Raw genomic sequence first — 14,399 nt, 5'->3', positions numbered from 1 at the left:
AGCATCCAAAGCTCTCATGTGATCTTTCCGTGTGTGTGTGTGTGTGTGTGTGTGTGTATGTGTGTGTGTGTGTGTCTGTGTGTGTTTGCACCTCCTATTCTCATTTATCAGAGTAACGAATCAAGGAAGGCGGAAATAAAATACCTTTTCCAAGATACAGCAGGCAGTTAGAGCCGGGACTCAAAAGTATTGTATCCTGATTCCCCAGCCCTGGGAGTCCCCTGATGACTTCTCTCCACTGTGGCTGAAGCACATATTCCTGTTCCACAGAACTGTACCGGAGAAGCACTGAGGCAGGAGTCAGAAGCACAGCGGCTGTGAGTCATGAACATTAAGTGCTGCAGCTTCTACTTTTGAGATCGTAAGTTGTTTTTTATCCCATCATTAAAATGGGACTAACAAAAGTCATACCTAATACTGACTTGTGGTGAGAATCAAATAATATGATACAAGTAAAAGGAACTTGTAAATAGCAAAGGGCTATAATATATTAAGAATTTTTTTGTGTGTGTGTCAATGTTATTAGAGCCAGAATTCCTCCAAGATTGATGATTTAGTCAATAAACTGTCCAGATCATTTCTTTTCTTCATTCATTCATTATCTGTTTTTTAGCTGTTCTATTCTGTTCTTTCTGTAAGGAGATAGTGAACAGGGACAGTCCGAGATAGTGAACAGGGACACTTACTTTTTCTCCAGAAGTAAAATGTTACCTGTAGTATTAGAGTCACTGTGCTGACTCGACATCTTTAATTACTATGTATTATTTTAATGCTTTCCCTGCTATTTGCACTTCTTAAATGAATAGCAATTAAGCAAATTAGCTAAGCAGTAGGAGTTATGATTTTTAAAATCACATTTTTAAGTATTGTTTGAAACTTTGTTGAAACTAAAGGGAAATATATCTCACTCAGCAAATGCATTTTAAAGCTCACTAACACTATGTTTAAATGTTTCTCCACTGAAAGCAAGACCATAGTGTCAGCTTTCGGCATTACAAAGTTGCTGGATAATATTTGTTTAGGTGCTTTGGTAGTTGGCTTGTAGGAAGTCAAGCCCACATGTGATTACTTCTGTTTCTTTCGAGAACTTGTTTGCTATGATTATGACTAACTTGGTAACTGAAGGGAGATGTAAGTAGGGACCAGTGGAAAGATCCACAGATACACGGTACATACTCTTTTAAGTCTCTCTCTGGACACCAATGCAGAGGTGTCCCTAGGAAACCTTTATTGTAAGTCAGGACAGAAAAACAACCCCTCAAACAAACAAACAACAGTATGTGACTCTCTACAGCAGTGCCTGGCAGACCAGAGCCTGGTCCTTGGAGTACAAATAATTCAAAATGTTTTTTACAGAAAGCAATTGCACTGAAGCAGACCCAGGTCTGCAGCACTGTCACGTCAGCAGTGCTGTCACAGCAGCGCTGTCACGTCACGTCACCTCCATCCATGCTCTGGGCTCATACATCTTTCTTTGTTTACCTCAGAGAAACAGGTAATTTGTATGTCTGATGCACGGCCCTGTTTATCAACAGATTGTTTTATGTCAGATTAGGTAATTTCCAAATTTACTATATAAAACATGAGGTGCTAAAGACTCCTCCTTGTGTGCTTAACTCCCAGAACTTCTGTACATTCAGTGGGTTGCAAAATAGCTCTGGTTGTTTGAATGTGTATGTCATTGGCGAGTGGCCCTGAAATATTTAATCTGCCACCCATAGTCCCAAAACACTAGAGATATGTTCTGGGGGTTCTGCCATGACGTTGACATCATCTGAAAAATTACCTTTGAGTATGTACAACCTAGCAGACATTACTCTAGGTTTCTTGGTGAAGTCTGCTAGTGCCCAGAACCACATAAGCGTGATATTCTAGAGGCTGTCTATCATGTCAAACTGAAGAGAATCACTGTTTATAGGCACAGTTATTTGCTGTGGCTTTTGACAGGTAAGCACCATGTTTCTGAAAGTAGCTCCACTGTAATTCACTAAAAGTGCAACTTTTTACAAAGCTGTGCAACGTATGGCATGTACCTTCAAAGCCAGTGTTTCACCGTGTGAAATTATCAGCTGTGTTTGTATAAAATACACGTTTCCAAACAGATTAATGATTTTGATTTTGTCATGACCCCCTACCCCCAGATAAAAGCATTAAGTGAAATTAGATAAAGTGTAAAATAGATGAAACTAAAATTAAATTCCAGAAATTTTAAACAACAAACTATGAATGTGTACTATGGCTTGCTGCATCATTTTGAATCATAAAATGTAACCAGGATGACCCCACTTGCAGTATCCTGAGGACCATATTGCACCGCACTGTAATAATATTCTAATCTCTATGCTGTGATAACATTATGATTAAGCACGTTTATTACAGAAATGCCTCATGACTGCTGACCTTTTCTAGTTTGTTCTTTATGGGAAAGCACAAGCCAAAGTGGAAAAAACAATCTAGGAAAGCCAATAAATGAATAATTGGAGCCTTTCTTTAGTGAGTCAAACACTGCCACCAGGGAAAACCAGCAGCCATCGTGTACACATACACCACCTACATTATTTATTTTCAATTTGTTCTTTTCTCTTCTTTGCAGGTGCCCAGAGATGTGATAAAGGACTGCTCGGCTTCGTCTCCGGGCAGAGTCAAAGTGGGTCCCTGTTCTTGTTCTTCCTTTGACTTTGTCTGGGGGAAAATAAAACTCATTAGATACCAATGAATGTGTCATTTTATCTCAACAAGTCAAATTGACAGTTCCCTTAAAAAACGCATAAAACATGTTTTTCAACATTGGAAATGATGTGATGGCTCCTAATGACATTTAATTTTAGTCCTTTACAATTTATATATATTTCTCATCATATTAACTGCATGCATTTTTTACGTTAAGGAAAGCATACATGAAAATAGAACAACTTTCAATTAGTTCAGAAAAGCATGAATAAGTATCAGTCCCTCCTTTCTGCTATTCATATCCTTAATTCTGCTAATCATATCCTTAATTCTATTCTATTTTTAAATTTCTTTCCAGAAAAATTTCAAATACATATCCTCTATCTACTTTTTTACTTTTCTTTGCATAAATGGAAATTCATGATAAAACTATTTACATATTACTTTTCCACATCAAAATATTTATAAATTATTCCAAATTTCCACATAATAGTTCTCTTTCATTCTCTTTAATGACGAATATCATAACGTGTTAAGGCTATAATTAGCCTTATTAAATTTACTATTTCTTTATTATCAGCATTTAGGTTTATCTAATTAAAAAAAAATCTTTGAAAATAGCTGGGCATGATGCCTCATGCCTATAATCTTAGCACTCTGGGAGGCTGAGGGAGAAGGATCTCTTGAGCTAAGGAGTTTGACACCAGCCTGAGCAAGAGCAAAACCCATCTCTTTGGGTTTTGGAAAGAAATAAAAATTAGCTGGGCATTCTGATGGGTGCTACTAGTCCCAGCTACTCAGGAGGCTGAGGCAGGAAGATCACTTGAATCCAGGAGTTTGAGGTTACTGTGAGCTAGGCTGATGTCACATCACTTTTGTCTCTTTTGCTTAGAACAACATAGTGAAACTCTGTCTCAAAAAAAAAAAAAAAATCTGTGTAGGTAATCCTACAATGAAATTCGTAAATGTACTGAGCTTCGAGTTTTTCAGTACATGAATTACTAGCAGAGATATCTACATTTTAAATTTGGCTATACATATTCCAAAATGAAATTCCAGCAATTTATACTCTAAACAAGTGAATCAATATGCCTAATTTTACCACACATGCCAAAAATACAAAATATCAAATCAGTATTGCTTAACATTTTAATAGTGGAAAAATGCCTTATCGCTATTTGAATTTATATTCTAAAAATTATGAAAGTAGATGAGTGCACTTTAAATTTAGCATTCATTTGCATTTATTTTTCTATGTCTATTCATATTTTTGTCAATTTTAAAATTAAATTAGCATTTTTCAATTGTTTGTAATAGTTCTTTGAATACTAGAGTAATGGCCATTTTCTTATCATATATGCTGCCAAAAATACTTCTAATTTGTTATTTGGCTTTGGACTTTCTGAATATAAAAATGTCAAATTTTTACATTGTCAGACTTATCCATCTATTTGTGGTGTCAAAACGTTATGCCCTGCATAACCAAATTGTCTTCATACTGAAATCTATGCATATTTCTTCCAATGTCTTTATGCCTTTACTTTACAATTTTTAAACACTTAAATCTTTTTTTGTTGTTTCTGTTTTTGAGAACAGAGTCTCACTCTGTCGCCTTCGGTAGAGTACCATAGCATCATAGCTCACAGCAACCTCAAACTCTTATTAGGCTCAAGAGATTTTCTTGCTTCAGCCTTCCAAGTAGCTGGGACTATAGGAGCCCACCACAACATCCGGCTATTCTTAGAGATGGGGTCTCGCTCTTGCTTAGGCTGGTCTTGAACTCCTGAGCTCAAGTGATCCTCCCACCTTAGGCTCCCACGGTGCCAGGATTACAAGTGTGGGCCACATGCCCGACCACTAACATTTACATTTTTAATCCAATTGGGCTATATTTTAATAAAGCAAGTTAACAATTTATTTATGTGATTTCCTTTCCAAAGGGTTGTTGTTTAAGGAAAATAAATAAAATGGTTATGTTACATTAAGAAACATTTATTCTTTATTTGGTCAATTGATCAAATACACACATTCATTCTAAATTAATTGTACCTATTACACAATATAAAAAATTGAAAACTATTATTTAAGTTTCATCATCAAATCTCCCTAGTATCATGAAGATTCTCTGATTCCTCTCCTTCATAAAAATAATTTGGTTTGATTGTCATGTCACAGAAGCCATATAACTACTGCTTACGGCTATTGTTCTAGGCTTTATTCTAGGTCCTCAATATTTGTTATTAAAGTTGATTGTCACAAATACCCTATAAGATCAGTATTATTATTTTCCATTTAAAAGTGAGACAAATGAAGGTCTCATAACATGGCGTTTGGTCACACGGCTAGTGAGGAGAATTAGCATGGGAAGGTAGATTAGTATAAGTGTTGTTTAACATTTTGATAGTTGAAACAATGCCTTATCACTCTTTGAATTTATATTCTAAAAATTATGAAAGTAGATGAGCACACTTTAAACATTTATTGTTCATTTGCATTTATTTTTCTGAAGTCTATTCATATTTTTGTCAATTTTAAAATTGAATTAGTACTTTTCAATTATTTGCAATAGTTCTTTGAAAATTATTTGTAAATAGCTCACACGCAGCGCCAAACTCCTTAGTGACTTCACTCCATGCTCAGGAGGCTGCTCCATGTGGAGTGTCACACAGACACATGGTGTAACGTGTGTCATAGTCCCTCTACATCACAGTTCGACTTCAAGTCTTTCATGGGCTTTAAAGATCCTCCATTCCTATTTCATCCTGAGATGCTTTACTAACCAGAAAGCAGGAAGCTTAATTCACTGCAAAAGTTTAATCTGATGTGACCGGTTTTTCTCTTAGTTTTTTATCTTTTGCTGAATACTTTGCAAGAATGTTTAGAATAAAATACCTACATTACTATAGACTCGAATCACTAAAAATATATTGAAAAACACAGATAATAATATCAAAAGGGGTACTTTTTATGAAACTGATGGCTGAACAAAGCACATTTTATTATATTGCTGAAAGTTAAGATCTAATTTTCATGTGTTAGATTTTTTGGTCCATACAGGACTCTCATAAATTGCATTGGAAGATGTAATCATTACTCCAGCAGGGAGTGATTTTGAATATATTTGTATTTGAAAATTGCCAAAGTTTAAAGGCAGTGTCTACAGGAGTTTGGTAGCAATGGCTGGCATGCTGCTTATGCAGTATCAGTTGGCTTCAAAAGTGCCAAGTGAAATTGCAGTGATAACTATAAAATGAAGCAAATTAGACATTTATAACAGTCAATAAGCCAACTCTTTTGTCATTGAAAAAATTCTAATTAATGGCTGAGATTTTTCCAAATCAAACAACAATAATTTTATCATCTTAGAAAAGGGCCCCTCAATGGGAAAGGTCAGGGAAACTCATCTGTCTTATTCTTGGCTCTAAATGGAAGGAAAAAGAAAAAAAAAACTTCTGTGAAAATTTGTAGTCACAATTAAATCCTCATGAAAGATTAGGGTTGAAAACTATTGTACTTATATGATATGAAATCTCCCAAGCTGAGGAATGAATTTAAAATGGTCTCTGTTGGTAGCTCCCAATGGAAAAAAAATTACATATAGAATATGGAGAACCTCATTCTTTAAAAAGGAATATATGTAAAAGAATATATATAAAATATTCATTATAGCAGTATTTGCTATCTGCACACATACAAAACCATCTCTCTCTCTACATATATATATACACACACATAATATAAACATTTGCGGTTATGTGTGTAACTAGAAACAAGCCAAATTTCCATAAACAAAAGAATGCATAATTTGAAGTATAGTCACAACATAGAATATTTATAATTCATTAAACAGGACTTATGTGGGAATTAAATGAAAAATGAATAAAATAGTGCATCTCTATTTGCATAGAGTATCTCAGAATCTCAAAATACTCAAAAATAATATTATCAAGAAATAAAAGATCACAAAAAGACAAAATTTTATAATATTCACACATAAGCAAAATTAAATAACAATAACAAGAAATGTACAATTACTATAAAATATATATAATCACATGACTGTAAGTAGCTGCAAAACAGTCTTGGAAATAGAATGTCTGTTTGGGACACCAGGAACCTTACTAAATGGTATCATTCAAATTCTTTTTTCAAAGCTGGATATTGGTGTGTAATGATTTGTAATAACAGTTTATGCTACATACATGTATGTTATTTATGTTGTACTATTAATGTAAAATATTTCACAATAAAAACCCCTGACAAGATTGAAGTGATATGAAACCATTTAAAGGTGGGACCTGACAAAATTCTTTGAAGGTGGTGGAGATGAGTGACCTAAGTTTAAAATCTGATTAATGAACAGTTATTAATAGGACAAGGTGTGTGTGTGTGGAGGGAGGGAAGGAATAATAGGTGTGAGGGACTGAAAGGAGCATGGCGTCTTTGACAAACTATAAAAAGGGTTAGGGCACAGAAAATAGAGAAAAGATACAGAGAATAGAAGGAAGAGAAGTAAAAAGAAAACCTGAAAGGTAGGCAGATGTTAGAGACATCTCCTATGACCTTTGAAACCACATTTAAAAAAATTTTGCTCTTGACTCCAAGTGCAGTGGTAAAAGTATCAGTTAGAAAACAGCCTACGGTGCTCTAACAGAAAGACCCTAAATATGTACGTAGTGGCTTGAATAAAACAAAAAGTTGTGTTTGTGTCTTTCCTCTTTCTATAACAGAGAAGTTAGCAATCTAGAGTAGGGGAGACCATGAAGCTGTAGCAAGATTTTAAACATTCCAATGATATGAGAAAATATGAGTTTTCAAAATAACACATCAACTTGCAAGGTATGAACAGATCAGAAAGAGTCCACAGAGGTTGACAGGAGATTACGTAGGAGCTCATTTTAGTAGCTAACTGAAACATGATGGTAGCTTAGATTAAAGTGGTACCAGCAGGCATAGGCATGGCTGTCACATATGGAATATATTTAGAGGATAAAGTTGCCTGGCTTTGTCACTTTATCGATCACAAAATTATTTAATAAAAGAGTTTAGAGTGACAGAGGAAAATCTAGGCCCTTCAAGAAATAATAGACCAACTGTGAGGCCAAAAATATTTGAAAAGGAGGGCAGCGCCTGTGTCTCAGTGAGTAGGGTGCTGGCCCCATATACTGAGGGTGGCGGGTTCAAACCCAGCCCTAGCCAAACTGCAACAAAAAATAGACGGGCATTGTGGCGGGCCCCTGTGGTCCCAGCTACTCAGGAAGCTGAGGCAAGAGAATCACCTAAGCCCAGGAGTTGGAGGTTGTTGGGAGCTGTGATGCCATGGCACTCTACCGAGGGTGACAAAGTGAGACTCTGTCTCTAAAAAAAAAAAATATATATATATATATACATATATATTTTGCTTTCAAATATATATATATTTGAAAAGGAGAAGTAAAAATGGAGGAAAATGATTAATGTGATGTCAGAAACTAAGGGAAAAGAATATTTCAAAAAAGAAAGAAGCGTATTAGTGTCTTTAGACCTCAATTTGAGTGATTCTACTTAGAGGGAAAAGATGTCCCATCTATCTCTTATGAGAGGAAGGAAGGAGGAGATTGATTGCATAAGGAGGGTGAATCTGCCAAGTTAATGGTACAAGATGAGACAGCTCCTGTCTGAAAGATGATATTAGGTCTCTCTCTCTTCTGTGGCACACACGTGCGTGCCCACACCCACACACACACATATCCTCCCCTTCTTTGTTTTTAATAACTTTGGAGGTAAAGTCAAATGTTAAGGGTGAGGGATAATAAGTAGGATTTGATGTTTTAAAGATAGCAAAGAACGCTTGAACTACTTATAGAGGATGGGAGGTCAATCCCAGCAGGAAAAAGGATGGATTTGTTGATGAATTTGATCATCAGCCCATATAAGTAATAATAAATTTAGAGCAGTTCCCCTCTGCCCTAATGTACATTTTATTCCATCAGTTTTCAGCTACTCTATGTGGAGTCCGGAGTAAATGAATTGTTGGTTTTTTTGAATTTGCAGTTTTGCCAGGTAGATATAGAGAAAATACAGAGGGACAGGAGAGTTCAGGGTGCACTCCTAAAGCCTTTGAAGTTATGAAGCATGAAAGCTAAGGGGGAAGGAAAATGAAAACAGGAGTAATGAACTAACAAAGGAGGATAAAGATTTCAACTGCCATCAGGGCAAAAAAGGTAAATGAGTGAGGCATAAAAGGAGACGGGACTGGTCAGTAAGCACATGATTAAATAGGCAGTTTTAGTTATTGAGTAATACTGAGTGATGAAAATTTCCAGGAAAAAAAATTAAAAGTTATGTTTATACTCCAGTGAGTCAGGACTTCTCAACAAAACATGATGTTTTAGCAATATTCCCTTAGCCCTCGTCATGTCCTCAGCATTATGCCAGGAACTTTGCCTTGGTTCTCACTTAATCTTGGTTCTCTATGTTACACATTAGATTTTCATTTGCAGAAAAGAAAAATAAAAGTCATAAAAATTGTATACTTGCTCAAATTCACATAGTAAGTGGAAGGGCTCTTATCTGTTCTTTATTTTCTTTTAATTTTTAATTATTATGCGTACATAATAGGTGTATATAGTTATGCGATTCATATGATATTTTGATACAGGCATACAGCATGCATTAATCAAGTCAGGGCAACTGGGGTATCTATCATGTCAAGCATTTATCATATCTTTGTGTTAGGAACATTCCAATTCCACTCTACTAGTTATTTTAAAGTGTAGCATAACTGGTTGACTATGGCCATTTTGTTATGCTATCGAACACTGTTCATTCCCTCTATGTTTTTGCTCCCATTAACCATCCCCATTTAACTCTCCCCTCCTTGCTACCCTTCCCAGCCTCTGGTAACCATCATTCTACTCTGTTTTCATGAGATCAATTGTTATAATATTTATTCCTCATATATAAGTGAGAACATATGAAATTTGCCTTCCTATGCTTGGTTTATTTCACTTAACATAGCGTTTTGCAGTTCCACCCATGTTATTACAGATAACAAGATCTCATTCTTTTTTATGGCTGTGTAATATTACATTGTGTGTATGTACCACGATTTCCGTGTCTATTCATCTGTTGATAGGCACTTAGATTGATTCCATTATCCAGGCTATTGTGAGTAGTACTGTAATAAACAAAAGAGTGGAGATATCTATCCTTTTGATATACTGATTTCTTTTCAATACCAAGCATTGGGATTGCTAGGTCATATGGTGGTTCTATATTTACTTTTTGAGGCACCTCTGTAGTGATTGCCCTTTTACATTCCAACCAACATTGTTTGAGGGTTCCCTTTTCTCTGCAGCCTCACCAGCATTTGTGCTTGTCTTTTTGATAAAAGTCACGGAAACTGGGATGAGATGATATCTCATCATACTTTTGATTTGCATTTCTTTGATGACTAATGATGTTTAGTTTCATGTGCCTGTGGCCGTTTGCATGTCTTCTTTTGAGAAATGTCTATTAGGATCTTCTGCCCAGTTTTTAGCTTGTAATTTTTTATTTCAGATTAATATGAGGCTACAAACAGTTAGGTTACAATATTTGCATTTGTTAGGTAAGTTCCTTGTGGTAGTGTGTCCCATACTCAGGACATGGGCCATATACCATTACATTGTGTCCATTAGTGGGGAGCACACCAATCCCCCTCTTTCCTCCTCTCTTCCCCCAACTTAAATTAAATTGGGGACTTTTTTCTTATGTGGCTTTGCCCATTTTTAATAAAATTATTTGATTTTTTTTCTATTGAGTTGTTGAAGCTCTTTATATGAATGTATATTCAAGTTAGCAATCCCTTGTCAGATGAGTAGTCTGGAAATATTTTCTTCCATTCTGTGGGCCGTCTCTTCACTTTATCAATTATTTCTTTTGCTGTGCAGAATATTTTTAGCTTGATGTGGTCCCATTGTCCAATTTTGCTTTGATTGTCGTTCCTTTGGGGGTATTACTCAAGAAGGCTTTTAGGTTTTCCTTGCCTAGAATAATGTCCTAAAGTGTTCCCCCAATGTTTTCAGTTTCATAGGTTCAGGTATTAGATTCAAATCTTTAATCAATTTTGACTTTTTTTTATATAACAAGAATCTAGATTCCTTCTAATGCACTTGGATATTCATTCAGTTTTTCCAGTACCATTTATAGAAGGGACTGTCCTTTTCATACTGTATGTTTTTGGAAACTTTGCCAAAAATAAGTTCACCAGAGATGTGTGGATTTATTCCTGGGTTTCTATTCTGTTCCCTTGTCCAAGTGTCTGTTTTCATGCCAGTACCATGCTGTTTTGGTTACTACAGCTCTGAAGCATAATTTGAAATAAGGTAATATTTTTTGCTCAGGATGGCTTTGGCTCTTCTGGGTCATTTGTAGTACCATATAAATTTTAGGATTATTTTTTCTACTTCTGTGAAGAATGTCATTGGTATTTTGGTGGGGATTGCATTGAATCTCTAGATTGCTTTCAGTAGTATGGTCATTAAAACACTATTGATTCTTTTCATCCATGAATATGGATCTTTCCAAATTTTTGTGTCCTCTTTAATTTCTTCCATCCATGTTTTACAGTTTTTAATGTACAGATTGTTCACTTCTTTCTTTAAGTTTATTCCTAGGTATTTTATTTTATTTGTAGCTATTGCATATGAGATTAGTTTCTTGGATTCTTTTTCAGATTGTTACTGTTGGCATATAGAAATGTAAGTACTTTCAGTACCACGTTGAATAACAGTGGTGAGAGTGGGTCTCCTTGTCTTACATGAAAGGCTTTTTGTTTTCCCCATTTAGTTTGACACTATGTACTATTTGTGGGTGTGTCATACATGGCTTTTTATCGTCTTGAGATATATTCCTTCTACCCTGTTTTTCTGGGAGTTTTGAATTTTACTTCCATATATACACTCAAGTGTCAATCAGTTAGTTCCAATTTGGTATTGAGTACATGTGATGTTTGTTTTTCATTCTTGTTATGCTTTACTTAGAAGAATGGTTTCCAGTTCCAGCCAAGTTGTCACAAAAAATACATGATCATCATTTTTATGCTAAGTAGTTCCATAGTGTGAATATATCTATATATATATAGATATCACATTTTATTAATCCATTCATATATTGATAGGCACTCAAGTTGTTTCTGCATCTTTGCAATTGTGAATTATGCTGCTATAAACATTCAACTGCAGGTGTCTTTTTTACAAAATGACTTTTTTTTCTGTTGGATAAATACCTAGTAATGGAATCACTGGATCAAATGATAGGTCTAGTTCTAATAATTTAAGGCATCGCCATACTACTTTCCATAGAATCTATACTCATTGGCAGTCCCACCAACCACATATGAGAGTTCCTCTCCAATTCATGCTAACATCTGTTGTTTTGAGAGTTTTGATAGAAACCATTTTCACTGGAGATAGGTGATACCTCATTGTGGTTTTGATTTGCATTTCCCCAATTATTGAAGACATTAAGCATTTTTTCATGAGTTTATTGGCCATTAGGATATCTTCATCTGAAAAATTTCTGTTGATGTCTTTTGTCTACTTTTTGATGAAGTTGTTTGGTTGTTTGTTGCTGATTTGCTTGAGGGCTTTTTTTGTAGATTCTGGTATCAACACTTTACCAGATGCAGGGCACACAAATACTTTCTCCCTTTCTGTAGGTTGTCTATTTATTTGTTCTATTGATTGTGTCCTTGGCTGTGCAGAAGCTTTATAATTTGATCAGATCCCATTTAATTATCTTTGTGGTTGCCATAACTGCTTTTGTAGTCTTCATGAATTTTTGTGCCTAGGCCATTATCTATAAGAGTTTTTCCAACATTTTCTTCTAGAATTCTTAATTTCATGCCTTAGGTTTAAATCTGTTATCCATTGTGAATAAGTTTCTGTGAATGGTGAGAGATGCGGATTCTGTTTCAGTCTTCTACACATGGCTGTCCAATTTTCTTAGTACCATTTGTTGAACAGAGATCTGATTCTTTTCCCCTCTGTATGTTTTTGACTGCTTTGTCAAATATCAGATAGCTATATGAGGATGATTTCATATCTGGGTTCTGTGTTTTGCACAGACACATAGGTCTGTGTCTGTTTTTATGCCAGTACCATGCTATTTTGGTTATGATAGCCTTGTATTATGGCTTGAAGTCTGGTAAAGTGATTCTTCCCAATTCATTCTTATTGCATAAGGTTGTTCGGCTATTTGGAGCCTTTTCTGGTTCTATATGAAAGATAGAACCATTTTTTCTAAATCTGCAAAAAAAAGTGTTGGTGTTTTAATGGTCATTACATTGAATCTGTAAATCACTTTGGGTAGTAAAAGCCATTTTAACAATGTTGATTCTGCTAATATATAAGCATAATAGGTTTTTCCATCTGTTTATATTCTCTGCAGTTTTTTCCTCAGTGTTTTATAGTTTTATCTAGAGAGGTCTTTCACCTCTTTTGTTAAGAATATTCCTAGGTATTTTAATTTATTTGTTGCTACTGTGGAAGGTATTGAATCTTTGATCTGAAGTGTGTTTTTTGAAGGCAACATAAATAGAGTCTTCCTTTTGTATTTTCTTTATCCATTCAGCCACTCTATGCTCTTTTTTTTTTCTTTGCAGTTTTTGGCTGGGGCTGGGTTGGAACCCACCATCTCCAGCATATGGGGCCAGTGCCCCACTCCTTGAGCCACAGGCACCACCCAGCCACTCTATGGTTTTCATTGAAAAGTTGACTTCCTTTACTTGACATGTTGTTATTAATAGGTAAAGACTTACTACTGGGGAGAACTCATATTTGAATCCTCAGTGATGTTACTTGAAATCTCATGTTCTTTTCAGCTCACCACACTAAATTATAAACTGCTTAGCATGGACTCTATATTCTATTTTCATTTCCCTGTGTCATTCTATTTTGTCAAAGTGGATCTCTCTTAAATTGGAATCATTCCCTTTGCTACACAAGGTCTTCTCCTACTTAACACTTTTTAAAAAATTCTCATCCTCTATGTGATGATACATTCTTTTTTATTGCATAAAAATAGACATACACTGACAAAACTCCTCTCTATTTATCATTTTAAGCTCCACTTCCTTCTCATCTCCCTCATATACCCCTTTTGCCTTGTAAACTACTTTCACATGCTTTTACAAAATATTACTGCACTTGACTTTACCTAACAAATGCAATCAGTGTAACCCAGCTTATTGTACCCTCAATGAATCCCAACGATAAAAAAATAAATAAATAAAAAATAAATAAATATTAATGTAGAAATTTATGGTTCAAAGTAGCTAAGAAAAAGCCCTTATTAAACAAATTACAATAAAAATCACAGATTTTTAATATTCTAAACTATGTAGTATAGAAAGTATAAGAATTTGAAAATCCCGCATCACACTGTAATAATTTAACTTGTCTGAGAAATTGGTAGAATGTGATGGCAAAAAAGTAAATAAAATTATAGGGAATTTTAATACTATCTATTATCTATAATTAGTGAGCATATATCTATACATATTCTGTGTATGCTGTATACCATTCTTTTCAAATGCTCATGGGACATTATGAACAATTGATTTTGTTCCACATAATCTTGAAGATATTCCAAAAGGCAGATGTCACATGGATGAAAACAATCTTTAGTCTGATAGTTCAAACTCTAAATATTTGGACTTTTTTAAAAAAAGTTCTATACAACTCTTGATTTTAAAAGAAATTTGT

The 14,399-nt window shown here is 34.9% G+C and overlaps 1 protein-coding gene across 1 annotated transcript in view; it reads right to left on the bottom strand.

Moving 5' to 3' along the window:
* KCNH8 (potassium voltage-gated channel subfamily H member 8) overlaps nucleotides 1-14,399 on the bottom strand; it is a 433,959-nt gene that overhangs the window by 178,272 nt on the left and 241,288 nt on the right. Inside the window, exon 4 of the mRNA XM_053600548.1 lies at nucleotides 2,555-2,682. Coding sequence (XP_053456523.1) covers nucleotides 2,555-2,682 — 128 coding nt within the window. The remainder of the gene's footprint in view (nucleotides 1-2,554; nucleotides 2,683-14,399) is intronic.

Source organism: Nycticebus coucang, chromosome 8 (genome assembly GCF_027406575.1).
Source record: "Nycticebus coucang isolate mNycCou1 chromosome 8, mNycCou1.pri, whole genome shotgun sequence".
NCBI lineage: Eukaryota > Metazoa > Chordata > Mammalia > Primates > Lorisidae > Nycticebus > Nycticebus coucang.
Note: the sequence above shows the minus strand (reverse complement) of the source record. Positions and strands in the feature narration are given on the sequence as shown.